The 18,976-nt window shown below is 44.2% G+C and overlaps 1 protein-coding gene across 2 annotated transcripts in view; it reads left to right on the top strand.

Annotated features, from left to right (window-relative positions):
• Positions 1 to 18,656, top strand: part of LOC115150491 (retinoic acid receptor gamma-A) — an 80,592-nt gene extending 61,936 nt beyond the window's left edge. For both annotated transcript variants that reach the window (XM_029693852.1, XM_029693853.1), the window contains 7 exons: positions 9,535 to 9,683; positions 15,029 to 15,170; positions 15,588 to 15,751; positions 15,865 to 16,041; positions 17,051 to 17,255; positions 17,804 to 17,962; positions 18,249 to 18,656. In XM_029693852.1, the coding sequence (XP_029549712.1) occupies positions 9,535 to 9,683; positions 15,029 to 15,170; positions 15,588 to 15,751; positions 15,865 to 16,041; positions 17,051 to 17,255; positions 17,804 to 17,962; positions 18,249 to 18,565 (1,313 nt within the window). In that variant the 3' untranslated portion in view covers positions 18,566 to 18,656. The remainder of the gene's footprint in view (positions 1 to 9,534; positions 9,684 to 15,028; positions 15,171 to 15,587; positions 15,752 to 15,864; positions 16,042 to 17,050; positions 17,256 to 17,803; positions 17,963 to 18,248) is intronic.
• The last annotated feature ends 320 nt before the right edge of the window (positions 18,657 to 18,976 follow it).

Below are 18,976 nucleotides of genomic sequence, written 5' to 3'. Positions count from 1 at the left end.
AACATACAAAAACACAGAGTTACACATGGAGTAAAACAACATACAATCAATGATGCAGTAGAAAAAAATAACACTATATACAATGTGAGCAAATGATGTGAGATAAGGGAGGTAAAGGCAAAAAAATGCCATGGTGGCAAAGTAAATAAAGTATGGCAAGAAAAACACTGGAATGGTAGATTTGTAGTTTGAAGAAAGTTAAAAGTTAAAATATAAATAATATGGTGCAAAGGAGCAAAATAAATAAAATAAATAAATACAGTAGGGGAAGAGGTAGTAGTTTGGGCTAAATTAAAGATGGGCTATGTACAGGTGCAGAGATCTGTGAGCTGCTCTGACAGCTGGTGCTTAAAGCTAGTGAGGGAGATAAGTGTTTCCAGTTTTAGAGATTTTTGTAGTTCGTTCCAGTCATTGGCAGCTGAGAACTGGAAGGAGAGACGACCAAAGGAGGAGTTGGCTTTAGGGGTGACCAGAGAGATATACCTGCTGGAGCGCGTGCTACAGGTGGGTGCTGCTATGGTGACCAGTGAGCGGAGATAAGGGGGGACTTTACCAAGCAGGGTCTTGTAGATGACCTGGAGCCAATGTGTTTGGCGACGATTATGAAGTGAAGGCCAGCCAACGAGAGCATACAGGTCGCAGTGGTGGGTTGTATATGGGGCTTTGGTGACAAAACGGATGGCACTGTGATAGACTGCATCCAAATACACAATGGCATTATCTAGAGATTTCTGTATACCACAAATCCCAGAGGTGCCTTATTATTATTATAAACTGGTTACCAACGTAATTAGAGCAGTATAAATACATGTTTTGTCTTCCCCATGGTATACGGTCTGAAATACACCGGCTGTCAGCCAATCAGCATTCAGGGCTCGAACCAACCAGTTTGTAATGATAATTTCCTAAGAACAACCCTTAGCCGTGGTATATTGGCCATATACCACACCCCCTTAGGCCTTATTGTTTAATTAGAACTACATAACGTCATGGGACCTGACCAGGGAAAACTACTATTGCGTATTTACAAGGTATAACTAGGACATGAGGTTTTTCCTGGTCAGATTACTGGGTTAGGAAAAACTACTGCCCCTAGAACTATTTTGTTGATGATCCAAAATGTGCCTCTTTTAAAGACTATTAGAGAAAAATACTAGGGAAGGCAAACGTAGACAAAATCACAAGGCCACTTTAAGAAATATAGACTTGTGTAGATACTCCATAGTAACATCCCTTGGAGAGGGTCTGTCAGCACCCAATTCTGGCTGAAGCCCAACCCTGAGACGTCTGAGCTGCTCCTCAGGCGATGCGTCACACTGTCACCCACACAACCACGCTGAAGACAGAAAATGAAAGGATCCCTTCATCATGGCATACATTCAACACACTGTGTGTGTATGTGTGTCAACATGTTTAACTATACTTGTGGGGACCAAAAGGCTATTTCTAGGGGGGTTAGGGTTAGTGTTAGAATTATATTAGGGTTAGAAGTAGGGTTTAAAAGTTTAGGGTTAAGGTTAGGAGTTAGGTTTGGGGTTAAGGTTAGGGTAAAGGTAAGGGTTATGGGTTAAGGAAAATAGGATTTTGAATAGGAATCAATGTGTCCCCTCCCCGCAAGTTTAGTGAAACAAGACTGTGTGTGTGTGCGTGTATGTGTGTGTGTGTATGTGTGTGTGTGTGTGCACGCACCTGCGCATGCTGGATATTTCTCACCTGTAAGATCCATATGACATACAGTAACCTCTATAATTTGGATTTAGTGCAAACTGTCAGCTTTAATTTGAAGGTTTTTTCATCCATATCGGGTAAACCGTTACAGACTCACAGATATCATACCCCCTCCCCAGAATTGCTAACCTCCCCTTTTATTGTTTAGCATGTCTTGGGGGTATGATATTTGTCTGTTTGTAACTGTCTCACTCATCATTATTAAAGATTCATTTCGGATTAACCGTAATCATGGTCCACATTAATGTAGAATCCACATTAATGTAGAAGTGTCTAGAAACATATTCTATTCTTATTTACAATAAAAGTGACTAAAAAATGACACAATACATTATTTACCATTCATTTCTATTGTGCACAAAATAATCTGAAACACAACCAAAACAAACAGCAAATGCATGCAACAAATTTGGATGCATTGCGTGCTATGAATATGGGAAAAAATAATAACTTTTTTACTACTTTAATGCACATAAATGAATTTATCCTAATACTTTTGATGTCCTAAAATGGGTGGACTATGTACAAAAGGTGCTGTAATTTGTAAACGGGTCACCCGATATGGGGAGAATACCCTCAAATTAAAGTTGATAGTCTGCACAGGATCGGACCCTTTTTTCAATTTTCGCCTAAAATGACATTCCCAAATCTAACTGCTTGGAGCTCAGGGTCTGAAGCAAGGATATGCATATTCTTGATACCATTTCAAAGGAAACACTTTGAAGTTTGTGGAAATGTGAAATTAATGTAGGAGAATATAACACATTATCATCTTTGAAATGCAAGAGAAAGGCCAATAGATGACTTAGGAATCTAGGCGCAATTTAGATTTTGGCCACAAGAGAGCAGCAGTGCATGTGCAACGTTTTAGACTGATCCAATGAATCATTGCATTTTTGTAGTGTTGTATCAAAGACTGCCCAAATGTACCTAATTGGTTTAGTAATATATTTTCAAATTCATAACTGTGCACTCTCCTCCAACAATAGCATGGTATTCTTTCACTGTAATAGTTACTGTAAATTGGACAGTGCAGTTAGATTAACAAGAATTTAAGCTTTCTGCCCATATCAGATATGTCTATGTGCTGGGAAATGTTCTTGTTACTTACAACCTCATGCTAATCAAAATTAGCCTACGTTAGCTCAACTGTCCCGCGGGAGGGACACCAATCCTGTAGAGGTTTTAACCTTTAACCTTGAGTTCAAATAAAACAATTTGAGTATAGAGCCAAAATAAGAAAAAATGCTTCACTGTCCCAATAGGGCACTGTATATGACATATGGATGAAAAGTTAGTGTAAGGTCTTAACTAAAGCTCCTTCACAATTTGGCTGTTGTAGCAACCAAACCGTTAGGAAACTACAAGAAAACATGTTTAAGTCTGCTTTCCAGCAGACACTGTGAGACAAATTCACCTTTCAGCAGGACAATAACCTAAACCACCAAATATACACTGGAGTTGCTTACCTAGGCGACATTGAATGTCCCTGAGTGGCTTAGTTACAGTTTTGACTTAAATTGGCTTGAAAATCTAGTACTAATGGTATTGGGTGGCAGGTAGCCTAGTGGTTAGACTGTTGGGCCAGTAACCGAATGGTTGCTCGTTCAAATATCCGAGCCGCAGGGTGAAAAGTTGGTTGACGTGCCCTTGAGCAAAGCACCGTAATTTGCTCCGATGGCGTCTTACTGCTATGTCTGACCCTGTGAAACAACATATTTCACTGCAGTGTATGTGACAATAAAAAAATTGGTATTGGACTGAAGGAGCCTAGCTTTACTCCTTAGTCCAAGGACCATACAGGTTCTGTTTGAAGGGGAAGTGGCTCTGGAAGCCAAAAAAACCAAACACTCCATCTAAACGTGGATCTATTCTCAATTGCGGTACGGTTCTAGAAACATAAATCCCTCTACTTTCACATCACATCAAAATAATTTCATGAATGCAAAATTCACACTTACTGTACACTGTTTTGACTGGTTTTAACACAGTCGCAGCCAACAGTATTTTTCAGTGACAACACGTCTTCCATTTACACACAGGTGTTTGGAGACGCATATGGCTAATTAGAACAGGTAATCCACCATCTGTTTTCGAAAAACATGCGCTGTAACATCTTAATATGGCCATGATGGAACCCTAACCCTATAAAGGTGTGTTTAAATTGAACCTTTTTAAAATTATTATTATTATTTCTTGCCGATATGAAAGATAAGGTCCTTATGCTTCCAAAACCGTACCTCAAGCAATGCGTGTTAATGTTCAGACCGAGTGTAGTGGTTCTTACAAAACTCCCCCCAAAGAAGACGCTTCCATCCAATGACTCTTATGTGTAATGGAATGGAACTGAGTCATGATAAAGGCTATTGGTAGTTAGTACTAATGGTATTGGTAGTGGTGGTAGTATACTGTTAGGCTGTTGGTAGTTAGTACTAATGGTATTGGTAGTGGTGGTAGTATACTGTTAGGCTGTTGGTAGTTAGTACTAATGGTATTGGTAGTGGTGGTAGTATACTGTTAGGCTGTTGGTAGTTAGTACTAATGGTATTGGTAGTGGTGGTAGTATACTGTTAGGCTGTTGGTAGTTAGTACTAATGGTATTGGTAGTGGTGGTAGTATACTGTTAGGCTGTTGGTAGTTAGTACTAATGGTATTGGTAGTGGTGGTCTTACAAACAAGGTCAAAGCTAAAGGCTCAGAGTTTTATTCCACCTCTCTACCTACTGGGAGCCCTCTGTCCTCTTAACTCCCGTATATTTCACCCTCTCTTTTTCTCTGTTAATTTGTCTCCTCTTCTTTTATTAGATTATTCCTTTATGCCCTTTTCTCCTCTTTTTGAAGTCTTGCCACTCTTGTTAAACGCAGGTCCCAGTGTGAGAGAGGGGGCTGGAAGGGGGTTGAGGAGGAGGGGTGGGGGTGTGTAGAGGTCCACATTTGGGCCAGCGCTGTTCTATCCATTCAAGGTGGCAGCTCCATTTTTGTATTTAAAAAAATATAATAATAAGGGGCAGGGATGCAAGAGTTCAGCTGTTGGTGTGAATGGCTGTCCAAGGTGACTGGATCCCAATAAAGAGGTGGTCGGCCTGGTCGGGGGCCTCCTCCCCAGCCCAGACATTGCCTTTATAGGTCAGCTTATGAGCCTGGGCCTCTATTAAACCCTGGCCAGCCTGCGCTAAGGAATTTAGGGCCAAGAAACAAGAGAAAAACAGGGGGGTTCGGGGATGGGCATGGGGAGGGGAAGCTGGGGTGACTGAAGGTGAAAGTTGAAAGGCATGTTAGAGAGGATTGGTTTGGGGGCTTGGTCAGTGAATGTGGCTAAATGTATGGGTATATGAGCTTTTTGACCATTTATAAATGTATGTGTGTGTGTATATGCAAATGTATGCTGATGTCTTTTGTCTGTGAAAACCCAGTGCGTTTCAAGTTATATTTAGTAGCTAGATGGTGCATAGACCTGAAATGGTCAGTGATGAAAAGGTGAAAAAAATACACGTTTTTCCAGACATGGACAAAGGTTTCGCTCATCTGGGCTCCATCGGTGTCCTGTTATCTCTGTGTGTGAAAATGTTTGTGTGTGTGTGTGTGTGTGTGGTGTGTGTGTGTGTGTGTGTGTGTGTGTGTGTGTGTGTGTGTGTGTGTGTGTGTGTGTGTGTGGGCGTGTGTGTGTGTGTGTGTGTATTTTAAGTTGTTTATTTTGCTGGTAGCAGTTGAATGACTTTGCCTATGGCAAAGCAAATCATGTTATATTGTGTTGCATTTTCCCCTTGCAACACAGAAGGGAGGGACAGTGGGAGACAGCAGAGTCTCATAAACGAATCAAATCAAATTTTATTGGTCACATACACATGGTAAGCAGATGTTCATGTGAGTGTAGCGAAATGCTTGTGCTTCTAGTTCCGACTTTGTAGTAATATCTAACAAGTAATCTAACAATTCCACAACAACTACCTTATACACACAAGTGTAAAGGAATGAATAAGAATATGTACATATAAATATATAGATGAGTGATGGCCGAACGGCATAGGCAAGATGCATTAGATGGTATAGAGTATATAGTATATACATATGAGATGAATAATGTAGGGTATGTAAACATTATATAAAGTGGCATTGTTTAAAGTGACTAGTGATTCATTTATTACATCCAACTTTTTATTATTAAAGTGGCTAGAGATTTGAGTCAGTATGTTGGCAGCAGCCACTCAATGTTAGTGATGGCTGTTTAACAGTCTGATGGCCTTGAGATAGAAGCTGTTTTTCAGTCTCTATCAGTCCCAGCTTTGATGCACCTGCATTGACCTCGCCTTCTGGATGATAGAGGAGTGAACAGGCAGTGGCTCGGGTGGTTGTTGTCCTTGATGATCGTTTTGGCCTTCCTGTGACATCAGGTGGTGTAGGTGTCCTGGAGGGCAGGTAGTTTGTCCCCGGTGATGCGTTGTGCAGACCTCACTACCCTCTGGAGAGCCATACGGTTATGGGCGGAGCAGTTGCTGTACCAGGCGGTGATACAGCCCGATAGGATGCTCTCGATTGTGCATCTGTAAAAGTTAGTGAGTGTTTTTGGTGACAAGCCAAATTTCTTCAGCCTCCTGAGGTTGAAGAGGCGCTGTTGCACCTTCTTCACCATGCTGTCTGTGTGGGTGGACCATTTCAGTTTGTCCATGATGTGTACGCCGAGGAACATAAAACTTTCCACCTTCTCCACTACTGTCCCGTCGATGTGGATAGGGGGGTGCTCCCTCTGCTGCTTCCTGAAGTCCACAATCATCTCCTTTTTTTGTTGATGTTGAGTGTGAGGTTGTTTTCCTGACACCACACTCCGAGGGCCCTCACCTCCTCTCTGTAGGACGTCTCGTCGTTGTTGGTAATCAAGCCTACCACTGTAGTGTCGTCTGCAAACTTGATGATTGAGTTGGAGGCGTGCATGGCCAAGCAGTCATGGGTGAACAGGGAGTACAGGAGAGGGCTGAGAACGCACCCTTGTGGGGCCCCAGTGTTGAGGATCAGCGGGGTGGAGATGTTGTTTGCTACCCTCACCACCTGGGTGCGGCCCATCAGAAAGTCCAGGACCCAGTTCCACAGGGCGGGGTCGAGACCCAGTGTGCAGTGTGATTGCGATTGTGTCGTCTGTGGACCTATTGGGGCAGAAAGTAAATTGGTGTGGGTCTAGGGTGTCAGGTAGGGTGGAGGTGATATAATCCTTGATTAGTCTCTCAAAGCACTTCGTGATGACAGAAGTGAGTGCTATGGGGCGATAGTCGTTTAGCTCAGTTACCTTAGCTTTCTTGGGAACAGGAACAATGATGGCCCACTTGAAGCATGTGGGAACAGCAGACTGGGATAGGGATTGATTGAATATGTCAGTAAACACACAGCCAGCTGGTCTGCGCATGCTCTGAGGCTAGGGATGACGTCTGGGCCGGCAGCCCTGCGAGGGTTAACACGTTTAAATGTTTTACTCACGTTGGCTGCGGTGAAGGAGAGCCCACAGGTTTTGGTAGCGGGCCGTGTCAGTGGCACTGTATTGTCCTCAAAGCAAGCAAAGAAGTTGTTTAGTTTGTCTGGGAGCAAGACATCGGTGTCCGCGACGGGGCTGGTTTTCTGTTTGTACTCCGTGATTGACTGCAGACCCTGCCACATCTGTCTCGTGTCTGAGCCATTGAATTGTGACTCTACCTTGTCTCTATACTGACACTTACCTTGTTTGATTGCCTTACGGAGGGAATAGCTACACTGTTTGTATTCGGTCATGTTTCCGGTCGCCTTGCCATGATTAAAAGTAGTGGTTTGCGCTTTCAGTTTTGCACGAATGCTGCCATCAATCCACGGTTTCTGGTTGGGGAATGTTTTAATAGTCACCGTGGGTACAACATCACCGATGGACTTGCTAAAACACTCGCTCACCGAATTAGCGTAACATCAATGTTGTTGTCCAATGCTATCCGGGACATATCCCAGTTCACGTGATCAGGCAATCTTGAAGCGTGGAATCAGATTGGTCGGACCAGCGTTGAACAGACCTACCTGAGCACGGGCATTTCCTGTTTTAGTTTCTGTCTATAGGCTGGGAGTAACAAAATGGAGTCGTGGTCGGATTTGCTGAAAGGAGGGCGAGGGAAGGCTTTGTATGCGAAGTTAGAGTAGCAATGATCAAGAATTTGGCCAGCCTGGGTTGCGCATTCGATATGCTGATAAAATTTAGGGAGCCTTGTTTTCAGATTAGCCTTGTTAAAATCCCCAGCTGCAATAAATGCAGCCTCAGGATATGTGGTTTCCAGTTTACATAGAGTCCAAATAAGTTCTTTCAGGGCCGTCGAGGTGTCTGCTTGGGGGGGATATACACGGCTGTGACTATAATCGAAGAGAATTCTTTTGGTAGATAATGCGGTCAGCATTTGATTGTAAGGAATTCTAGGTCAGGTGAACAAAAGGACTTGAGTTCCTATATGCTGTTATGATCACACCTGTCACGCCCTGACCATAGAGAGCCTTTTATTCTCTATGTTGGTTAGGTCGGGGTGTGACTAGGGTGGGTAATCTAGATTGTTCTATTCTATGTTGGCCTGGTATGGTTCCCAATCAGAGGCAGCTGTTTATCGTTGTCTCTGATTGGGGATCATATTTAGGCAGCCATTTCCCCACTGTGTTTTGTGGGATCTTGTTTTGTTTATGTGTTGTTGCCTGTGAGCACTCCATAGCTTCACGTGTTCGTTTATTCTTTATTGTTTTTTGAGAGTTTCCTTTAATAAACATGTGGAACCAAGATCACGCTGCGCTTTGGTCCGAGTATGCTTCCAATGACGTTCGTGACAACACCACAACTCGTTAATCATAAGGCATACACCCCCACCCTTCTTCTTACCAGAGAGATGTTTGTTTCTGTTGGCGCGATGCGTGAAGAAACCAGGTGGCTGTACCGACTCTGATAACGTATCCCGAGTGAGCCATGTTTCCGTGAAACAGAGAATGTTACAGTCTCTGATGTCTCTCTGGAAGGCAACACTTGCTCAAATTTCGTCTACCTTGTTGTCAGGAGACTGGACATTGGCGAGTAGTATACTCGGGAGCGGTGAGCGATGTGTCCATCTATGGAGCCTGACCAGAAGACCGCTCCGTCTGCCTCGTCTGCGGCGCCGTTGTTTTGGGTCGCCTACTGGGATCCGATCCATTGTCCTTGGTGGTGGTCCAAACAGAGGATCCACTTTGGGAAAGTCGCATTCCTGGTCATGATGTTGGTTGATGTTGCTCTTGTATCCAATAGTTCCTCCCAGCTGTATGTAATAAGATTTCTTGGGGTAACTGTCTACGAAATAATGCATAAAAAAAAAAATACTGTATTGTTTCCTAAGAACGCGAGGCGACCATCGCTGTCGGCGCCATCATGAGATTACCTTCAGTCTGTTTGTTCAAATGTGGCGAGAGGTATATAAGCATGTCGGGTTGAGCTGGCATTCAAATAAAAAAGACACCCACACACACCAGCTTTCAGTCAGAGGTATGCTCCACCCCCACTGCCCAGAAGTGGAGACGCCAATCAAATCTCATCTGCTGATCATCATTTTATCAGTGTAGCCATCTGTCCATCAGCTAATTGTGTCTCTTTCCCTCTCCCCCCTGTTAGGAAGAAAGAAATTAGTTCATTTTCATCCTCTGACATGCAGTGTACCTATTAGCTGCAATACTGAAATGTGCGGTAAGATAATGTCTATGACTTTTTGCCCCCCTTCTCTCTCTCTCTCTCTCTCTCTCTCTCTCTCTCTCTCTCTCTCTCTCTCTCTCTCTCTCTCTCTCTCTCTCTGAGCAGCAGTGGAGACCCAGAGCACCAGCTCTGAGGAGATGGTGCCCAGTTCACCCTCTCCGCCCCCTCCTCCCCGCATCTACAAGCCCTGTTTCGTGTGCCAGGACAAGTCCTCTGGCTACCACTACGGGGTCAGCTCCTGTGAGGGTTGCAAGGTGAGACACATCAAAACACAGAGACAATATACCCAGTCATAAGTGCCTTCACAAAGTATTCATAGTATCCATACCCCGCAATATTTTGTTGTGTTACAGTCTGAATTCATTTTTTTCTCTCTCTGACCCATCTACACACACTACCCCATAATGACAAAGTTAAAAAAATTTTTTTTACATTTTTGCAAATGTATTGAAAATGAAATATAGAAATGTCTCATTTAGATAAGTATTCACATCCCTTTGCTATGACACTCCAAATTGAGCCTAGGTGCATCCAATTTCCTTTGATCACCCTTGAAATGTCGCTACAACTTGATTGGAGTCCACCTGTGGCCAATTCAAACGTTTGGACATGATTTAGAAAGAAACACACCTGTCTATATAAGGTCCCACAGTTGACAGTGCATATCAGGAACGCAGATGAACAGGAGTGGCATTGGCGAGATGAGGAAGCGTTAGCTGAGGTTGCAGGGGCATGGGTTCAAGAAGATGGTGGACAAGGGCAAAAGGAAGAAACTGGGACATAATATGAATAAATATGGAGTGGGGGATTGTACAAACCTTCTGGAAGACTTGCTGAAGGAGAAGATGGCAGACAAGGGAAACAGAAGAAAAGTGAAATATGTCCTGAGTGAATATGGAATGGAGGATTGCACAGAACTTCTGGAAGAGCTAGACAAGGAAATTGAACATGACAAGAGTGAGGGTGAATCAATTGCGGTGGCAGGTGTAGTGACGACAGCCAAGAATGAGTTGAGTTGAGGAAGATTGGTGACAAGTGTAAAAAGAGGGATACATGTGACAGTAGCTCGGAGATGGAACCTGACGGGACTGTGGACGAAGTACCCACGGTGAGGACTGCCGAGTTCGGGCCTCGTTCCGAGGATGTAAAGGATGATTCTGGCTCAGTGCAAGTGAGATTGGTGGAGAGAGTGAATCCTTGCAGTTTGGCTGAAGAGTGGAAGACAGTGATAAAGGAAAATGGAACAAAAAGGGTGAAAGTTGTTAAGGAGTATAGGTTTTTGGTTGGAGTAAGGTTCACTAACAATTGATTTTTGGGAGATCCGTTTGAAGTATCAAGGTGGAATCGGTCAGAGTGACCAGAAATGTTTTTGTTTTGATTTCTTGTTTGTCGAAAGAGCAGAAGGAAAAGGTATTAAGGATCGACGAACTACCGAGTTATGAAGTGGAGAGTTTAGATTTTTGTAGCAGAGCACCGTTAAAAGGTGTCGACTCTGGCATCACGTTGGATGTGGAGGCCTCGTGGTTTACGAGTAGCATACAGGAGTAGTTGGAGCACGCCGGCTGAACGGTATAGTGAATGGGGAAAAGAAGAAAGCCTGTCGGTATTATTGATGTTTGACAAAGAGTATCTCCCTTCACATGTGAAGTTGGGATATGTTAGATATGCAGTGAGAGCTTCTGTGTCCAAGCCGTTGTTTTGTATCAAGTGTGTGCCGAAGGAATGTTGTTGAAGAATCTGAGGCTGTACAATGTTGTAATTGTGATGCAACCATGTTCCCAATTCCCCGGAGAGCCCGGTTAGGGTAAAGGAGTGTCGTGTCTTTGGCTATGCCGGATTAAGTGATTTGACATGCTAACTTATAAAATTATTTCTCTGTAATTAATATTACCTGATTAAGCTAATCATGTAAATGTAATTAACTAGAAAGTCGGGGCACCACAGAAGAACGTTTATAGAGCCGTTATCTTCCGAATAAACTCTTAAAATACTTAGTAATATTTTACATCGATAGCAGTCAATATTAACCCTTATCTTATTTTCAGTCTCATAATGAAAGTTGTCAATTCTTGGTTATCTTCACGAACCCTGGCTAACAAGTTGAATCAGCAATACAAAATTGGGTTTAATTATTTATTTACTAAATACCTAACTAATCACACAGAATTACAAATACACAGAATACAATGATGTCATACAGAATTCACCCCTGGTGAACGGAACCTGTATGAAAGCTGGTTACACAAAGGAAAGGGGGTTGGGCTTGAATGAAATAGCGGGAAGACTTAGGAACAAAGAAACAGCAGCTATGCTATCGTAAATACATTATCTTATGCATTCTAAATTACCACCCATTTGGAAAAGGAAAATGCAATAAATATTTACTCTGAGCTGCGCTTCGGTAGATTGGTCGTAGATGCTGGCCGGGTTGGCCAACAGATCTTCCTGTAGTGGAAGAATGTCAATGGTGGCAAATTGGATACGTGGTGGTATCTTCGTCTGGTTGTTAGACTGGATCCGTCGTCCGTCCTTTCCTAGCCCACGTTAGCAGCGGATAACTCAACGGCTAGGAAGTATCACTTCTGTACTGAATAAGCTCAAAGTTCATACCATTCGCCATCAAAGCTCACGTCGAGGTTGGCTTAGTTCTGTCCTTGATATGGTTTAGTTAACATGTGTGTCCTTCTGATGTAGAGGCTGCAGACCTCCCGTACTGGAACATACTGGTTATCTTTTCGTCAAAGGCTTATATAGTGGAGAGGGGGGAAGGAGGTGTTTCATCGTTTATAACCCCATGTCTCTTCACAGGGTTGGGCCACTGATCGGGCAGGGCACTTTCCTTATGAAAACCCAATTCTCTCATTTGGAAGCTAAAATTACATTTAATCTCCTAACAAACAATTTCAATATCAAACATTTCAATTGCATAACAATTCCATGTGACTCTGATAACTAGAGGGTGTATACTTTCTCAGGTACAGTTTATGTTGTCCTGTCATCAATCATAATGTCCCAGATAACAATGAACTGACCTCCATACTCATTACGTTATCAAGCATATTTCCAACTGGTTTTATTATGTAAATATGGTTCCTTTCCCCATTTGTTTGATGTTCCCAGACTCTCTATATTTAATAGGACAGCAGTCCTTCAGTAGGGTCAGTAAGAGAGGGGAAGGGAGAAAGGTATTTATGGGGGGGGGTCATAAACCTTACCCACAGGCCAACGTCATGACAGGAGTATGAAGTGGTAAGGGTCAGGTCTATACAGGCAGGTGAAATAGTTGAAGGAGCGAGGGGAGCTGAAGATATGGTGGTGGATGCTCCGCAGACTGTGGAGATTCAGAGTGTTGTTCAACAGTTGAGGGAAAGTGATAAGCTGATTGTGAAGAAGGTAGGGTTCATGGTGTTATTCAGAGATGTGGTTAATTGTACTGCACAAACAAACAAACAAAAGAAGAAACTGAACATAATAGTATCTGTGGCTGAAAGGTTTTTGGGGTTTCCAGGACTTCACTGCCAAAACATTGCAAAGAATACTGTCTGAAGATGCTCTTCCTTCTCAGACCCCAAAGCCTGTAGGGATGGACGTTGGCAGTTGAATCTGGAGTACATTGAGTTTTGTATTGTTTATTTTGTTAATTATTTGGGCTGATATACAGCCAAACAGTAGGTGGCGGCATGCAGCTACAGTATTTGTTTGCGGGCGGCAATAATATCAAAGAAGAAGACCCCACACAGTAGGTGGTAGCAATACACCAATAGTTGTAGTCTGCCAGAAAACTTTAAGGAAGAAGTGAATGTCAGAGTGGAAACTATACCATGAAGTCCATAGAACTGTCTGTAGATCGCAGAGATAATTATGATGAGGCATATATCTGGGGAAGGGTATAAAACTATTTCTAAAGTGTTGAAAGTTTCAAAGAGAACAGTGGTCTCCATCATTCGAAAATTTAAAAAATATGGAACTACCCAGACTCTGCCTAGAGTTGGCCGTCTGACCAAACTGAATAACCGGGTAAGAAGAACCTTGGTCAGGGAGGTGACCAAGAACCCAATGACCACTCTGACAGAACTACAGAGTTCCTTGGCTGAGATGGGAGAACCTGCCAGAAGGACAATTCTCTAAAACCCTTCACCAATCTAGGCTTATGGGAGAGTGGCCAGACGGAAGCCACTCCTGAGAAAAAAGCACACGACAGCACGCCTGGCGTTAGCAAATAGGTAAGTGAAAGACTCTGAGAGCATAACAAAAGATTCTGTGGTCTGTAGTCTTCCCTGTGGCTCAGTTGGTAGAGCATGGTGTTTGCAACGCCAGCATGGTGTGTGCAATGCCAGGGTTGTGGGTTTGATTCCCAAGGGGGGCCAGTATAAAAAAAAAAAAAAATGCATGAAATGTATGTATTCACTACTGTAAGTCGCTCTGGATAAGAGCGTCTGCTAAATGACTAAAATGTATGAGACCAAAATGGAACTCTTTGGCCTGAATGCAAAGTGCTATGTCTGGAGAAAACCAGGCTCATCACCTGTCTAACACCATCTCTACCATCAAGCATGGTGGTGGCAGCATCATGCTATGGGGATGCTTTTCAGCGTCAAGGATTGGGTGACTGGTAAGGATGGAGGGAACAATGAATGAAGTCAAATACAGGCAAATTCTTGATGAGAACCTGCTTCAGAGTGCAAATGACCTTAGACTGGGGTGAAGATTTACATTCCAACAGGACAATAGACCCCAAGCGTACAGCCAAAGCAATTCTGTAATGGCATCAGAACAAGATTTGGAAAGTCCTTGAGTGGCCCAGCCAAAGCCCAGACTTGAATCCCATTGAAAATTGGTGGATTGACTTGAAGATGTCTGGTCACTGTTGCTCCCCATCTACCTTAACAGAGCTTGAGGAAAATCTGCAAGGAAAAATGGGAGGAAATCCCCTAATCCAGATGTGCAAAGCTGATACAGACATACCCAAGATGATTCAAAGCTGTAATCACTGCTAAAGGGGATTCTACAAAGTCTTGACTCAGTGGTGTAAATAGTTGTGTAAGTGAGATATTTCTGTATTTCATTTTCAATAAACGTGATATATATTTATGTTGTGTATTGTGTGCAGAGATAGGTGCGGGGGTAAAAATCTATGAAATGCACTTCGAATTCCCGGTGTAACACAACAAAATGTGGAATAAGTCAAGGGGTATGACTACTTTCTGAAGGCTCTGTACACAGACAGGATGTGTAACACAAGCAAATACATGACAAATACAGAAAATGCATACACAAACAAACAAGCCAGAAAGTCAGACTGGGGCAAACAGACAGTCTACCATAATTTTTTCCATGCAGTTTATCCCTATTCTGAGACGTTACACGATGTAAAAACGCCTGTGCTGTCCTCTGGTTGAATCTTTATCTAAGGGCATGGGCTGAAATAACCTCCTGTGGCTATGTAGTGAGACATATTCCATCTATGCTCCAGACATATGGTCTTGTGACCATTAAGAATGTTTTAATGCCTGATTTCTCTCTCTTTTACTCTCTCTTGGTCTGTTGGTTTCTCTCTGTCTCTCTCCCCCCCGGTCTCTCTCTCTCTTCTCTCTCTCAGGGATTCTTCCGGCGCAGTATTCAGAAGAACATGGTGTATACCTGCCACCGAGACAAGAACTGTCAGATCAACAAGGTGACCCGTAATCGCTGTCAGTACTGCCGGCTGCAAAAGTGCTTTGAGGTTGGCATGTCCAAAGAAGGTGAGTAACAGTGCCTCAGAGGGATGCCATTACAACCAGTTTTGTCCAGTTCGCCTGCTGGGCATGTTGTGCTCAAATGTAAAGGTGTGAGGAGATCAGAGACTGTTTGAATACAGAGAGGTTGTGAGAGTGATAGGGTGGCAAAGACTTTGTAAAGGGATCTCACTACAGTTTATGTCTGTAAGTGTGTGTATTGGGATAGCTAGGGATTACACTGAAATCACAATATGGCCCCTATAAATGGATATTATAGGGGCCATATTGAGACGAGATGAAGGAACGAGTGGGAAGGTGTGAAGCATGAGGGATGTGTTGCGCTGTCATTCATCAACTAAAGACACCAACAAGCACCACCAATCCACCACTTTCCTTTACTCTCTCACTTATCATCGCTCCCTCTTCTTCTCTGCCATGCAGCGGTGCGTAATGACAGGAACAAGAAGAAGAAGGATGTGAAGGAGGAGGTGGTGTTGCTGGAGAGCTACGAGCTCAGTGGAGAACTGGAGGAGCTAGTCAACAAAGTCAGCAAGGCCCACAAAGACACCTTTCCCTCACTTGTCCAGCTGGGCAAATACACTACAGTGAGTCACACACACACACACACACACACACACACACACACACCACACACACACACACACACACACACACACACACACGCACACGCACCTTAGCCCTCTCTCTCCTGTTCCAGAACTCCAGTGCAGACCACCGTGTACAGTTGGATCTGGGGCTGTGGGATAAGTTCAGTGAACTCTCCACCAAGTGCATCATCAAGATAGTGGAGTTTGCCAAGCGCCTGCCAGGCTTCACCACCCTCACCATCGCTGACCAGATCACTCTCCTCAAATCAGCCTGTCTGGACATACTGGTACCTGAACACCTCTCCCTCCACCTCCACTCTGTCTGTACTCTCTCCATTACTGCTCTCTCCCTCCACTTCCACCCTGGCTGTACTCTCTCCATTACTGTTCTCTCCCTCCACCTCCACTCTGTCTGTACTCTCCATTACTGCTCTCTCCCTCCACCTCCACTCTGTCTGTACTCTCTCCATTACTGCTCTCTCCCTCCACCTCCACTCTGTCTGTACTCTCCATTACTGCTCTCTCCCTCCACCTCCACTCTGTCTGTACTCTCTCCATTACTGCTATCTCCCTCCACCTCCACTCTGGCTGTACTCTCTCCATTACTGCTCTCTCCCTCCACCTCCACTCTGTCTGTACTCTCTCCATTACTGCTCTCTCCCTCCACCTCCACTCTGTCTGTACTCTCTCCATTAATGCTCTCTCCCTCCACCTCCACTCTGTCTGTACTCTCTCCATTACTGCTATCTCCCTCCACCTCCACTCTGTCTGTACTCTCTCCATTACTGCTCTCTCCCTCCACCTCCACTCTGTCTGTACTCTCTCCATTACTCCTCTCTCCCTCCACCTCCACTCTGTCTGTACTCTCTCCATTACTGCTCTCTCCCTCCACCTCCACTCTGTCTGTACTCTCTCCATTACTGCTATCTCCCTCAACCTCCACTCTGTCTGTACTCCTCTCTCCCTCACTGCTCTCTCCCTCCACCTCCACTCTGTCTGTACTCCTCTCTCCCTCACTGCTCTCTCCCTCCACCTCCACTCTGTCTGTACTCCTCTCTCCCTCACTGCTCTCTCCCTCCATTTTCACTCTTCTCTCCCTCACTACAACCTATCTACTTTTCTCTTTCCCTCACAATGCTCTATCCATACTCCTTTTTCCCTTAACACACTATCAACATGTCACTATCCTCAATCCTCTGTCACTCCCTACAATTTACACCCCCCCTCTTCCTCACGCTCCCTTTTCATCATCTTTGTTGTCATTATTCCCCTAACCTCTCCATCCTCTCCTCTCAGATGCTGAGGATCTGCACTCGCTACACTCCGGAGCAGGACACAATGACCTTCTCCGACGGGCTGACCCTGAATCGGACCCAGATGCACAACGCAGGCTTTGGCCCTCTCACAGAACTGGTGTTTGCCTTTGCTGGCCAGCTGCTGCCTCTGGAGATGGACGACACAGAAACCGGCCTCCTCAGCGCCATCTGCTTGATCTGCGGAGGTACTGCTGTTAGTGTGTGTTTGTGTGTGCACGCACATGTCTCATAATAATGTGTGACCATTTTGGTGGCATATGCTCCTAAACATTTTGCTGTGAGACCTTGAATTTTTATTTGGGAGAACCAATGCGGCTAGATAATTGTTGTAATAACTTCGCTCTACCGTTGTTTCCGAGTGCCCTAGAGAAAAAAGCGAACACATATTCATTAGCATCATGGTTGTACCATTACTTCAGCGAAAACGTCTTGTTTCTTCCCATTTTACATTCATTTGCTTACACTTTGTTCAGCCCTGTTACCTCATTAGCTAGCTGGCTAGCTAACAACCTGGTAACTTTACTAGTAGGCTATATCCGAACATTTGGGGGCACAGAAAGAAAGTTACAGGGATAGCTTCTTCAGGAGATCAATGATCATAGCAATGAATGAATGACTAATCTCTTGCATCTACAATTTTCGATGTAATCTCAGTAGGAAAATTACCCTTTTACACAGTTTAGAAACTGTTTCAATGACAGGTAATTTTATCAACATTGGCTCTCTCCCTCAGACCGTATGGACCTGGAGGAGCCCCAGAAGGTGGACAAGCTACAGGAGCCCCTCCTGGAGGCCCTGAAAATCTACGCCCGCCGCAGACGCCCCAACAAGCCCCACATGTTCCCCCGCATGCTGATGAAGGTCACCGACCTCAGGGGCATCAGCACCAAGGGTCAGTACAGATAAGGATGTAGTACACAGTACAGATATATAGCACAGCCTAGATCTTTATTCTTAACACAGGCTATACTAACACAATACGGACACATAGATCAATATGCATATATAGTAGAGCCTCAGACTCCTGCATTCAATCAGTATTGATAGAGACATAGCACCCCAAATAATTAACAATGAATAACTGATTGTAAGTCACTCTGGATACGTCTGCTAAATGGCTAAAATGTCAGTGTGAATGTAAACTTATGTTTATGCGTGGGTCTCTCTGTGTACTGTAGGTGCTGAGAGAGCCATCACTCTGAAGATGGAGATCCCAGGCCCCATGCCTCCTCTGATCAGGGAGATGCTGGAGAACCCTGAGGCCTTTGAGGACAGCAGCGACTCTGGGGACAGCGCCTCCGCCCCCCCTGCCATCCAAGCCATCAAGAAAGAGAGGGAGGAGGAGAAGAGCCTCGAGGAGGAAGATGAGGATGAGGAGGACGAGTGGGGGGACGAGGAGAGGGAGAGGGGGGCGGACAGTGATGGGGAGCCCTGGGGGGAGGCTGCAGCGGCAGAAGCGGGGTCCCAGAAAGGGGCAACTGGGAGATCCCAGTGATAGTGACATAGTGATGCACTCTGACCCATTCTCGTTACCTCCTATTCCACCACCCTCAGACAGACCAACACTCCCTGTCCTATCCTTACAAGCGCACCAAGTCATCTCCCCACATGAGCAGCCCATCCTATAACAAGGGTCTACTCCAAGACCTATCACTCACCTCTGCTGTTACACCTGTTAAACTACCCCCCACACCCCTATACACACACACACACACACACACACACACACACACACACATATATATATATATATATATATATATATATATATATATCTATCTATATCTATATCTATATCTATATATATCTATATATATATATATATATATATATATAATACATTTACACATATACATGCTGTATATCCATAAGAATTTCCCCGTTGCTCTAGATAGACAGTAAAGTT

This window comes from Salmo trutta, chromosome 16, assembly GCF_901001165.1.
Source record: "Salmo trutta chromosome 16, fSalTru1.1, whole genome shotgun sequence".
In the NCBI taxonomy this organism is placed as follows: Eukaryota; Metazoa; Chordata; class Actinopteri; order Salmoniformes; family Salmonidae; genus Salmo; species Salmo trutta.
Note: the sequence above shows the minus strand (reverse complement) of the source record. Positions and strands in the feature narration are given on the sequence as shown.